Below are 13,675 nucleotides of genomic sequence, written 5' to 3' on the forward strand. Positions count from 1 at the left end.
ACTTGATTTTATAAATTTGTACAGTAAAATTTTCAGAGAAAATTTAAAAAACTATGCTTATGCTTAACTTCTTGTGATTATGTTAATAACCCCCCATATGTTACAGTCTCACTTAAATAATTTTCATTATTGATTTCATATATATTCTCCAAAAAAATCTAAAATTCTTTATCCAAAGATACTGATAAACAACCTAGACTTTGTCAAAAATTTCAATGCAGAGAAAATTATGAACAGTTTAGGTTTTACATATTGAACTTCATCACATCTGTTTCTCTTCTTGGAAATCTCCCTGATGCGCCTCATTCTTAGCAGTAAAACATTACATTCTTCACCTTCTCTTTCAATGCTGGTAGTGGTCGAACTGACTCATCTTTTGATCTTGCACCTCGAGATTTAGCAACCTCAGGAACATCAGGTTCCATGTAGAATCGAGCTCTGTAAGCTGCCAGATGAGCATAGTACGCAGGAGGCACTGTACACAGCACACATTTAATTCGATAGGGGTAACCAATTTGCATTATATAAAACTGGCAAACAGAAAATCCATTAAATGCTCATTATATATTGATCAGTAAAGTTAGTTGCAGGCACTAGCATTCCTCAGTAAATATTTTCTGTTGATGTATTAACTCATTTTTAATTAATACCCGATACAAATATTTTCTTTTTATTAAAATATAAGTGTGTATTATATAAGGAGCGTTTAGTGGCCCTATGTCCTATTAACTTTTTGGTAGATTATACTCGTACTTGTGTCAAGCAAGAGCCAAAGACTTACCTACTGAAACAGATCGTGTACATCTTGCATAGCTACAATCAAAGTAATGAGGAGATTATTTCATCATAAGAATAGATCAAACAACTTCGAGAGGATGAGAGAAGTTATTTACGTGTAGCATAAGTTGTTGGTCAGAGATTGAATCTCATCAGCAGTGAAATTGTTTTCGTCCCACAGAACATGATAATGAGCCGGTCTACTTGTACCCTGTAAATTGAATTAATTTAAGTCTGATACAAAAATAATTCTTCCACATCTGGTCTAACCCCTATACCTATTTGTATGGTTACAATAGGAGAGAAAGAAAAAATTTCCATTTCCCCTTTCTAACTTACTAATGGGGTGTAGGAGTAAGGGTGTAAGGAAAATTCAGGTTTGGAAAAACCAAAGTCAATCCGATACCAACATATCCTTTCTAAATTCTAATGTAGCAACATAGATATCATTATTATACCTGAATTCCTGCATGACTGCATAAATAGAAGTCAAATTCAGTAGGATGACAGATCTTAGAATCCACCACAGTACCTACATTTACCAATCGGATAAGTTTCAACTCAGAGACTAATAAATTAATAATAATTACATAGCGAGCAGAAGGAATTGGAGGGTATTCCAAATATTCTACAATTTTCAGCCTATCTAAGCATATATCCTCTTGGATTTTCATGGATAACCTTAGGTTGATGACATGTGCTAATGATAGAAATTGGATGAATTTTAAAAACTTTTACCAGGTAAAATATTCCCACTCTTATCAGTGCTATTTCTGTCATCATGATTGCTTGAGAAGAGTCTAGTGTGATGCCGCTTTTGAACCACAACAAAAGTTACCGGAGGTTGGTAACTAGGTTCCAAAGATGCACAAGCCTACCCAAATTAAGAATTTAATTACCTAAAAATGTCATAGTGCATATATAATTATATAAACAAAGATAACAGTAATATGTCCAAGTACCTTACGGATGGCATCAAGCTCATACAACAAAACCTGGTAGAATTGTCCTTCACTTACTCCATCCCTGTAAATATATTGGATTGAATTATAAATAATTCAGTTCCCCATTATAATGATATTCAATGCCTTTCATCCCTAACTTGCATTGCAATAAAAAATATATATTTAATTACCAGAACAGAACACTCCTACCTGTAAAATATTATCCTCCAAGGTTTTTGTCCAGTTGCCTTCTTAAAAGAGAGTAACAGCTCTCTGCAGTAGCACATTATAGTATGATCCAAATAGGCAACTATGATGTTTAATAATTGCAGGTAACAAATGCAAAACCATAATTGTTTCCCTAGTAGTCAATGATTGAACACAAACAATCTATACTCGAGTGAAGAGGAAAAAATTAAAGCAAGCAAGAATGAAAACCTTTCTCATTAGGCAATTTCAAAAATGCCAACAGATGAGATTTTCAGGCTTAAAATAAATCAAGGAAATACCTAAAGGGAGTCTATATGATTCTAAAATAAAATAAACAAGATATAAAGTTTAGAGGCAAACACAACCTTCCACTTAATCCAACAATGAAAATGATTAGGTTGCTACTAAATACCTGATCATGCCACCATAAACTATACCATGGTGTGGATCCTTCCAACATTTAAAAAGATCTTGAATGAGTTCCTCACGATGAGGCTGAGCACATACCAATCCAGCATACTTTGTAACTTCCGGCCAGTCCTGGGAGGCTACAACCTGAATAATGGTAATCAGAAGACCAAATATAAGGAAAGGTATAAATCATAGGAGTTTGGAAATGCTTACAGCAGCAATGGATGGACAAGGGTCCTCTCTAGACTCTGGATGAGTTACATCAGCTCCAAAAATTATTGTTGGGATGTCACTAACCAATGGGATCCTCCAACTTAGAGCATCCAAAAGTACTGTGTTCCTTCCTCCCATCTGAAAGTATATTGCATTTATTTAAGAAAACGATGATTAAGCAAAAAATGAAAATAAAAGGAAGAGGTTGAATATAGAAGTAAATATTCTTTAGTAACTAACCACTGTTACTTTGGATTGTCATGTTTGATAGATGATTTAAATTATATAATAACAGACCTTGACATTGATCTTTAGAGCCACATTTGCCAAATACTGTCTATTAATCTTGAATACATGTTTTGTAAGACAGCACTGAGAAATCAACCCCAAATCTGTTTCGCAGATTCTTTTGAGATCACCTGAATGAAGAATTTGTTTCTTAGTAAGCATGACATATGGAGTTATCCTCTGCAGAATAAGTGGGATGAAATGTGGACAAGAGATAATGTAGGCAGATACTCGAACCTCTTTAAGCTCAAGCATTCCCATTTTCATAGGAATGTGAAACAAAGAAAGCTAAAAATAAAATAGCAAGGTACTAGAACCTCTTAGCATTTCTTTATACACCTCTACCACCATAGCTACACTCATGAGTAATGCTAATGGACTAGACATATTGGAGTGACTAAAAATCATACCATAAAGAGGGCCATTGTTGTCCGGAAGAATGGCAATCAGCAACTCTAGTTCTTTCCCACCAAGTTTATCTAGTGCAGCAGAATGTACATACTTCAAGGCCTTTTTCACCAAATCAGGTCTTGCTGAATATATAGGAATCACAGGGTCCTGACTAAATTCCTGAGAAAGGATAAAAAAAAAAACGTATACTACAAGCTTACATCACATAGATACAAAATAACAAGAACGTGTAGTCATAATTGGAAAAATGACGTGGACTGATATTCAAGCAAATAGTCTCTATCTCTAATATATAAATTCTTAACAAGGTATAACAAAAATTTGAAACTTTACCATGCCTGAGATTTGGCACATTTGAACCAATTGTTGGCAAAACCCACGAGCTGTACTTTCTTGGACACTTCGTGAGAAATTGATACATGCCCAATATCTTACGGTGCTTCCGTTTATAACTTTCTGCATTAAAATAACTAGCATTACTTCCGCTAGGAACGAGTAGTTTACCTTTTCTTTTTCAGCTTTAAAAAAAATGGTAACTATAGTCTTTTAATGTCTAAGCCAACCTTGTTCATCATGTTCCATTGACCAACTTGTGGCAAGTGTTCTTTCTCCCTTCCAGTGTCGTGATATTTCAACTATGAAGAAAGAAGAGGCAAAATGTATTATTTCCAAAATGCCAAAAGCCAATAACAATTGACCAATATAACTATACGCAAATTACCCATGGAGCAGGAAGAACCCGAGCCTCAACTGATGCAAGCTTGCTGTCTATGCTGATACCAAACTCCTTTGCATAGGGATTATACTCATAATCATTTTGTTGAATTGTCTGCCAGTTTATTGGGAAAGTAATAGATTAATTAAACTAAGCCAAACCAGCATGAAGCACAATTTTTTTATTTGTAGAGGAAGAGAACAAAATTTGAAAATGGTCATGCTGGAAATAAAAAGACAGAATTTTTATTAACAATTTATATAACTTACAACAATCATAATAGGCTCATTTAATAAAAATTATGCCTTTTTTTTTATTTAACATGATTATATTTTGTTACTCAGTTATAGGAGAGGATCGAAATTTTAGAATAAATGACTGAATGAAAAGGACTTGTTAAAACGATTGCAATATATCATACATATCATGGCTATTCGATTTTCAATCCAAAATAAAAAGGGAAGAAAATAAAGGTTGGAGGGTAGTATCAAGAATCCATGACAATGACCTGCAAAATATCTGTCTCCTGTTCACGTGGTCTCTGGCATGAGACCTTTAGCAGAGAAGTTATCTGCTTTTCGTTAAGTCCCTTTGTATATCTCTGACCCCCAACTATCTTGCACGCCTGGGATAAGATTCACATGAATTGTTCATTGAAAAATAAAGTTCTTAGAAAAAAAAAATAGGTTCGATAATAATTTGAAAAAGAATTTACCTCCATTGGCAAGTAGTTCACTTTTTTTTGGCTTCCTACTTGGAGGCATGGTAGATGAGAATATATGATCGTATATCCATACATTTCTTGAAAATAATCAACTACTGATTTCATGTTCATTTTCTCATCTACAGGGAAACTGTGAGGTGGAGAAGAGACATTAGTTTCTTGAGAAGTATATTAAAAAAAATTAAATCCATTTCGCAAAGCAAAAGTCATTAAACCATACTCAAGCTCTCTTGTAGGCTGTGATGTCAATCCTGTAATCCTGTACTTCCTTCGAAAACTTCCTCTGTGTGTAACTTCAACTTTCACACCTCTTAAGGCTTTCTTAATCTGCATGAGTGACACCACAAAGATTTTTTGATTTAAGATATTTAATCAAACTCAACCTTTGGTTGATACACTTAGAACAGAACAATAAAACTTCTTTACATTACATTTATTGGCATATCTTTGGAGCAAAAGAGATCTTGGCCTTACAGGATATATATATATACATATAAACTTCCCATTTTAAATCCAAATTTGAAATTTTCATACCTTGACACGATCTGCATCTGACAATGGCTTTGAAAGCACATCTTTTCCCAAAATTTGAGCAACAAAGTCAATTACTGGGAGTGGTTCAATAAACGCCATTGATGACATATCTGAAATATAAATCAAAAGAAAACACAAAGAAAAGCAATTTTTTAGTATTGAGAATTGACAACTTAAAATGAATGACAAGGATTGAAGAATCTCAACAAACAAACGTCAAAAACTTATTAAGTGAAATCAGTTACATGGATCATTGAGCTCAGTCAAAAACTAAATTTTTCAAGATATTTACCAGGAAATTAGAAGTCTCACCAATATTAAGAGACAATCCCATCTGAGTAGGCCTTATACTCTGGTAGAAGCCACGCCATGATTCCAAGCCACCACCCAGTTGTTGTGGTTTTCTTAAATCCGGAGAATATAGAAACCTTCCAATTGATACATAGCTAAACATGCAAAGCAATTTAAGGTGTAAAAACCAAGAATATTGTCAGTTACAATAGCCTCATTCAATTAAAAAGGAGTTGATGGATACAATGTTGAAAGAACAACCACAAATGCACCTCTGAGCAGCAAGCTCCCTCAACACAATGTCAATGACAGTAAGCGCTTCTTGTGGGGTGTCCACTTGTTTCCCATTGAGAAGCTCACGTAATTGATTCATTGTAACACGAGCTGCAAACTTTATTACCACTTCAAATTCTCTTTCCCTGACAGAAACCAATTAGAACTCATTTGTTTACTCTTACCCGAATGACCAATTTCAAAATACAATAATAATTTTAAAGATAACAAACATGATATAGTTACTTGAACAATCACCTGGTACTACCAGTACCCTCATCATCCTCACTCAATAGTATGGTAAACTCTTTGTATGCAAAAGGAAGCAAGCCAGCAGTGTAGAGGTTTCTTCTTCCATCATAAACAGGAAGCCTCATTCCCAAGTCAGTGTTTCGGTGAAGTCTCACTAACTCAGCTATAATAGCTTTGCTTGTTTTACGAGAAGTAACTTCAGGTGTTATTTTAACCTTCACAAACCACACATGATAACTTAGCAAAAAAACCCTTAACACAAATCAAATTATACAAAATCCCTGCATCAGTTTGTACTTTGTTGTTCTAAATTATTAGATTAGACTTACATTGTAATGGCTTAAGTCAGATACTGATATATCAGCCAGAAAGTGGTTAGCTTTGACCAGACACTTTGTCCCAAGCTGGCCATAACCAGGCCTGGAAGGAAACACAAGACTTTCGCAAGAAGCTGAGGAACATAATTGTAAGTCAAGTCCGGGTTCTTGTTTACATTGGCTTCTTCTTCTTTCTCTTTTTTTCTGAAGAGCCCTTCTAGATTTCACTTGATCGTCCACTGGATCCTTCATTGCACTTGCCAAGTAGTTCTGAACAAAACAAGGAAGGAACCTTCACTTTAACTTAAAGTAGAGTGAGACACAAAGATGAGAGATTCCTATAAAGGACAAACTGAGGGGTTTATGGCAAAAAGTTCCACGTTTTTAGTCAGAACTATAGCTTAGCTTATGCATTTGTCTTGAAGGAAGACAAGAGTGGGAAAGGCAGAAGAAGCCTTTGTAACGGCTGAAAGCTGAAAAGAAAGGTATGGCATGGCATCAAATCTCGACAGTGTTTCATCTTCTCCTAGGTGCTGTACATTCTCTGCAACTGAGTGAAAAGATGGGAAGAAAAATAAAGTGACATGCATACATGCAAAACAACCGACAATGTAATCTCCTATAAAATTCTAATGACCATTATTACTTGCTCTTTGGAACAATGTATCAGTATGTTATGGCCTAATTTTCATGGTTATGGGCATAATAATATAAACTTTCTCCTCAACACTTACACCACTACTTTCCTTAAAAAAAAAATTAAGTAATGTTCCATAAGCTTACAGTTATAGGGGAGGCAAAAGATGTTGTTGTACACGAGATAAAATGCATGTGCTGCTATAGTTAATTGTTTGTGGGGTTTGAGTACTACAAGTCCAAAAGGACTTTAATTTGGTTTACTAGGTGGTCCCAAAAGGTGCAGGGGATGTTTGAATTTTACCCTACTCCAAGTTCGTGGCAGGACATCTTGTAAGATTGCATGTATAAATCCCCTTTTCAGCAACCACAAAGTTAGTTGAATTACAATGACAAAACGGGACCCTAAGGCATGTTCACCACACAGCACAAGCAGTGTAGCAGAGACAAGAGGCATAAAAAAAAAAAAGGGTCAAACAAAATTTGAAGCTTGCTTGTGCTTAGATATCCGCACAGTGCAATGCAATGTATGAAGTTGCCATGATGGCTGGCTGCCAAATGCCAATGTCAGTTGTACGTGTACCCAAGGGTAAATGCTGCAAACTATGCTATGCCTGCCCAAAAAACACAAATTGCATTTTAACCCTTTTCTCTTTGTTTTTGGTCTTAATGGATGTGAGATGGGGGAACTAGGGATATCCCAAAATGGCACAAGTGATGGTAACGCTCTTCAACTATTTGGGATCATTACAAAGACACAAAGAACAATCATGTGTCCTGTCCCTTTCACACCACAGATAGAACATACCAACAAAAGAAATAAACATTTTACTAAGAAATTTAAAAACCAAATTTTGAATATAAATGAACTAGACTACCCATGTGAAAACTTTGAAAGCAGGCAAGACACCATGCCCTTGTTAGCATTTCCTTCTTTCTATTATGATAATATTGTTGTATTAATTGGAAAAAAAGTAATAATAATAATGTTATTGAATGGATTGGTAGGAGGCATTAATTTGCATATCGATGTTGTGGCCGAAGCCCTCTGACTGCTTCTTTGGTCAATGTGATTTCTTCCAATTTTGTCACATCTAAGCTGTAAAATTTTCCACTAGGATGGGAGGCCCCCCCTGCAACCCTTGTTCTATCAAATTTGTGGATGCTAAGTCTATTTCTTGCGTACTCTTTGTAATTTAATGTAACTTTTAGTATATTTTTAAGGCTCTTACAGCTAAACAAGATGGGACGTACTCCATTTGATACACCATTTACTTAGATATAATTTTAAGTGTAATTTCTTCAATTGCAACCTCAACTTTCTTTTTAACTTTATGACTGTATAATTAATGTTACAATTTTTCAACCGTTACTTTTTTTCTTATAAAAAGCAATAACATTACCTTATATTTTAGTTTCTTAAATAATAAAAAAACAAAAATAAAAAAACAAAGTGGAGTAAACATCGAATTTCTCTTGAATTGACTTTTTCTCCGATTCAACTTGAAAAAAAAAAAAAAGACCAATGAAGGAAAAGTGTTTTTCATAATCCTACTCTGATTCTATTAAACAGTAAACCAAGTAACACCCGCACCTTCTCGTAAGTGAAATTTTAAGTGTAATAGATAAGTTGTCTTTAAATAAAAATAAATAACAAAAATAAAAATATAATTACCTAATTTTTAAAAACTAAACGTTACTCAAAATAATTTTTAAGAAATTAACTTTTAAAAATTATAAACTCTTTTTATTTAATCATTATTAAATAGCTATACAAACTTCTATAAATAAATAGGAACTCTATCTACCAAACATATTCTAATAATTGCAGGGAAAAAAAAACTATGAAAATAATAATAATTACAGGAGTGGTGCAATGAGAGTATGGGGAAAGGCCCCGTCTATGAGCCCTGGCGCTGTCTCTATATACATATCCAGCACTTTGGATGTGTGTTGGTAGGATAACAAGCAACTTCCCAATTAACTATTTGTTATCCTCTGTACAATAGTACGGAGATTTTAAATAATAATGACTTTTGTACCTTTTTTTTATTTATCATTTCCATTTTTTTAAATAATATTCAAATATAGCAATATAATCAAACTACATTTTTGTAATAACATTATAACGGTAGAAATTAAAACTTGACAAAATATGTATATAGAGATTAAAAGATAAATTTTTTAAATACATGAACTATAAATATAAATTATAAAAAATAAATGGGTATTTTAACCAAAATTTAATTATCATTACATATTTTTACACATTTTATATGCAGTAAAAATAATAGTAAAAATTACATACATATGAACAAATCTTTTAATGTGTATTTAATGATATTATTATTTTAAGTAAACAAATATGTTATTTACTTATTTTTTATCATGTATGTCCTACGTCACACCTAAGAAAAACCTTATGATAATGAAATGGACATGTATGGCAATCATGTCAAAGTGAGAACCGAGTCACCCATATACAAAAACAAGAAAAAAGAAAAGAATTCATTCAGGAAAATCATACATAGAACCAGAAGTGTGTTGCTAAATGCTGGTTTGTGGACTTTGGGGGGTAAAAACATCGACACGAGGCAGGTATAGCTAGCTAGAGTGCCAAAATGTTTAAAAGAATCATTGTAAATTAACAGATATATGAGTAGTCTGAATGTGAAAGAAAGGAGAGAGTAGTTAGTAGAAAAGCAAACCTTGTGCTTTACGCCATGTATCTTATGCAGGTATCCGTGCGGATTGTTATAACTGCTGGTTTTGCTAGCTTTTAATGCCTATGACTCGTGTTTCTGTGAACCCCAACTACACCGAGTTGAAGTATGAACTGACTAAACCTCCCCTTTTCCTTTACCACCTTCTATAGGTTCCCTGCTTGCAATACATAATACTGTAAGTGGATAATACTATAACAAACAGCCTTTCAATTAAGGGTTGAAAGACATGACACGAGCATATATGAATCGCAACTAGCTATAGCCTGCAACTAAAATATACTTAGGCCACCAAAATGTTTAGAGTAGCCACATGCACCAGCCGATGCTTTAGTTATTGTTTGCTGCCACAGATTGATAGTGGATGACATTACATTTAAAGTAAGCTAAATCTGGTTTATCATGTTAAAGTTGATTTCCAACACTAGCTTCTTTTGAAGACACGGACAATACATGGGCATGGACTGGTGAAGCAATGAAGCTATACATGCTACTAGTTCAATAGCTCTAAAGTCTGAACCAAAGCTGAAGGAGAGCAGAAAACTTCATTCATACAAAGACAAAGGCAACTGGGGTGCTTTGTTTCTTATCTAGATTGGATGAAGCAAAAGTAAAACTATATGTACAAGCAGGAGGATATTGCTTCCAATTATTAATCTAAATAACTCCTTTCTAGCAGAATAGAATCAGCCTCAAAAAGCTGATTAATGAGAAAGCAGAAAAATTTAATTAAAACATAAGTGTACTTTACACCATGCATGACTTTGATAATTTAATTTATGACAAATATTGTTAATGAAGACGAATGAATTCGGGTGAGATAAGCAGGAACATATAGGTTGCAATGAAGAGGGTGCAAAGAAACATAGATTTTGGGGACCTGAGAAGGTGCTTATGGGGAATGCTTCCCTTTCTGCGATTGATGAAACATGCATGAAAGACTAGTACTCTCAGAAAAGAGTCTTGACTGGCTTTAAGAAAGGGGGTTGAAAAGAGAAACGAGTTTTGACAGGGGCTTTTTGGGAACCATGAAAGAAAAGTAACATGATAATATAATAAAAGAAGGAGAATTTTGATGAGTATTATTGATATAATAATAATGGTAAGGTGTGAGATTCCATAAATAGACACAAGAGAAAGAAAGTGGTGTCTGCTATGCTGCAAAGGTTATGTGAGTGATTAGAAAAGATTGTGTATTGTATATAAGAAAGAATTAAAGGAGGGAAAGAGAGATTGTGTCAGCTTGTTTGACGGAAATATGACCGGTCGGAGTTTGAGATTCCGGGGAGTATGTGTCAGTAAAGTGAGAGAAGAAGAGGAAGAGAGGTGAATGAAGCACATGATGATGGGTCCAACTTTTTTAAAGGAAGAAACCAATTCAGCTGGGCACTGCGTACGAGGGCCTCACCCCACCCTCCCTCGTTTATTTGGACTCAAATCATTGGTTCTTTAGTTGTTTTTTTTTTCTTTTCTTAAATGCTAGAAATATATATATATATATATATATATAATATTTTCACATGACTGATTAATTTTTTACAAAGTTAAAATATTTATTTTATAAATTTTTAAATACTGTTTTGATTTCTTAGAAAGGAGAATAGTTGTCCACCATCTATACCATAAAAAATAATAATATTTTATTTTTAATCAGATTTTTTATATATTAAAAAATTATTAGAAGTTAGTAATTTATTAATTTTAAAAAAATGACTATATTACTCTAATTTTACTTTGAGGAGATATTTAGTGTATATATACATATATATACATATATTATGAACTTTAAATTTAAAAGTTAAATTTACATATTTAATATGAATTTTTTTTTTAAATTAACATTCTTATTAATTAAATTTTTTAAGATTTTTATAAAAAAATGTATATTTTTATGAAAGTGGTATATTTTTATGATATAAAAATATAATAATATTTTAAATATTTTAAACCTAAATCTAATTTATGTTTTTTTTTATCTCTTTCTCGTATATTCAAAATTTTTATTGTTAACTTGAAATTTAGCAATACTTATCACTCATATTTATTAGTTTAGGTTACAATGTCCCTTAATACTATCACACACATAACATATTATTTTTAATATGACCTACTTTTTTTATATGCACACACATAAAACTTATTAATTTTTATATAAAGTAAAAAAAATTTAAAAATAATAATATTTAGATAAAAATGATATCAAGATATTTAAAAAATACTGTGAAATATTTTTAAGAATATTTCAGAGATATTAAATACATTAAATATTTTTTAAAATTTTTAAAAATACACCAGACATGACTTGTTATTATATTAATTGTTAAAAAAATTTAAAATAAAAATTAAATATGTAAAAAAATAATTGCTCTAAAAACTTTATAAATATCTTATTTTAAAGATAAAAACTCTAAAATACTCTTATAAAATGAACATGAAGGAGTAGAATAAAAACAAATAATGAATCTGATAAATAAAAATAAAAATTAATTTTTATCTTAAAATCAACACTCCATTAAGAAAAAGTTGACAATTAAAGAAAATAATTTTTAAATGACATTTTTTAATTTTATTATTAATTTTCTTTATCACTGCTTAGTCAATAGCGTGGCATACATTTAGAAATATCTTGTGATATGTCACATCAACTGTGTCGTGTACATAATACGTTTCTACTAAACGGTCGTAGGAATTATTTAAAATAAAATTAAAATACAGGAACCACATTAAAAAAATTAAAATTATGAAGATTAAAAACACTGTTAAAAAATGAAAATTATATTTAATTATATTTTTAAAATTAAAAATGTTTTAAAATCTTATTATTTTTAAAATATATGTTATTTTGAACTAAGCTAACAAAGAAAAGTAAATATGTTATTTTTAAATATACATACATTGTATGCTAATTTTTGTCAATGCTTAGTTAATACAAGAGTTAATTAAAAGAAATATATATATTTGAATTATTCAAAAACATGATTTTCTACGACGATTATTATTATTAAATTAAAATTGCTCTTCTTAACTTTAAATATTGATCAGTGTGAATTTATAAAGTATATATAATATCCTTGGCCTTATGACTATATAGATCTTTACCAAACAACTTAAATGATGATGATAGTTGTACATGTGATTTGTTATATGCATATAAAATATCTATATATTAGGTGACATCGAATATTTTCATAGGGAACTGAGTTGTTCAAAATTAACAGTAGATATTGAAATTATCAAAAAAAGTCTTTTAATGTAAAATATGTAAGAATCATGTGCATCTCTCATTATTCACACAAAATGTCCGACATGTTTATCTTCATCATCACTTAAATAATTTCAAAAAATTGTTCCAGCCTAGTTTCTAAAAATTAACAGCACTCATTATTAATTATGTTATTTTTTCTATATATTAAGATAGGTAGAACAATTTATTCTTCTGCAATCAGTGCACTGAAAGAAAATAGGGGTAGTTAGAGAGAAAATTCAAGTGTTTTAATTCTTTCCAACAAAACATTTGTCTAGCGAGATGTTATAAAATTATAGTCCTTAAAATATACTCTACGCAACAATTAAAAAGGATAGAATATGTATTGATAGTTCAAATTTTCATTATAGAAAAATATTACTAAAGAGACAAGAAAGGATATAAATCCGAAAAGAAATATGTAGAGATTAATTAATAATCATCGGAAATAAGAAATATGGGTAATGTATTGTTTTATACATTCTTTACAGTAGTAGTCTGTTTATATTTCAATATATCTTTATTATTTAAGTGAAATAATTGTTCGCAATCATTAAATTAATTGGATAGAGGTGAGGTAAGAGAGCCTTAGATCCTTTCATTCTAACAAATAACACGACAATATGATGTTGTAAGGAAAAAATACATAAAAAAACAAAACTAATAAAGTTTACACAAATAATGGTGGGTGTATCATAATTGCATCTTTCAT

General features: G+C 31.6%; 1 protein-coding gene across 2 annotated transcripts; it reads right to left on the reverse strand.

Annotated features, from left to right (window-relative positions):
- Positions 1 to 81: 81 nt before the first annotated feature.
- LOC113874880 (protein argonaute PNH1-like) lies at positions 82 to 9,788 on the reverse strand. Of its 2 annotated transcripts, none has more exons than XM_027513114.1 (23): positions 9,705 to 9,788; positions 6,373 to 6,910; positions 6,050 to 6,258; positions 5,791 to 5,937; positions 5,540 to 5,673; positions 5,228 to 5,337; positions 4,914 to 5,020; positions 4,685 to 4,823; positions 4,478 to 4,594; positions 3,976 to 4,083; positions 3,818 to 3,889; positions 3,588 to 3,710; positions 3,254 to 3,413; positions 2,853 to 2,974; positions 2,556 to 2,693; positions 2,344 to 2,486; positions 1,932 to 1,994; positions 1,740 to 1,803; positions 1,516 to 1,651; positions 1,236 to 1,309; positions 894 to 988; positions 782 to 813; positions 82 to 475 (listed from the first exon to the last, which is right to left on the reverse strand). In XM_027513114.1, exons 2-23 carry the CDS (start codon positions 6,610 to 6,612, stop codon positions 309 to 311), a joined length of 2,700 nt encoding a protein of 899 aa, XP_027368915.1. In that variant the 5' UTR covers positions 6,613 to 6,910; positions 9,705 to 9,788; the 3' UTR covers positions 82 to 308. The 2 variants fall into 2 exon arrangements, with proteins under 2 accessions (XP_027368915.1, XP_027368916.1); XM_027513115.1 differs by lacking the exon at positions 9,705 to 9,788 and adding an exon at positions 7,144 to 7,177 and having other exon boundaries at positions 6,373 to 6,630.
- Positions 9,789 to 13,675: the final 3,887 nt, after the last annotated feature.

The sequence above is a fragment of the Abrus precatorius genome, unplaced genomic scaffold (genome assembly GCF_003935025.1).
Source record: "Abrus precatorius isolate BTA unplaced genomic scaffold, Abrus_2018 Scaffold8, whole genome shotgun sequence".
Lineage (NCBI taxonomy): Eukaryota > Viridiplantae > Streptophyta > Magnoliopsida > Fabales > Fabaceae > Abrus > Abrus precatorius.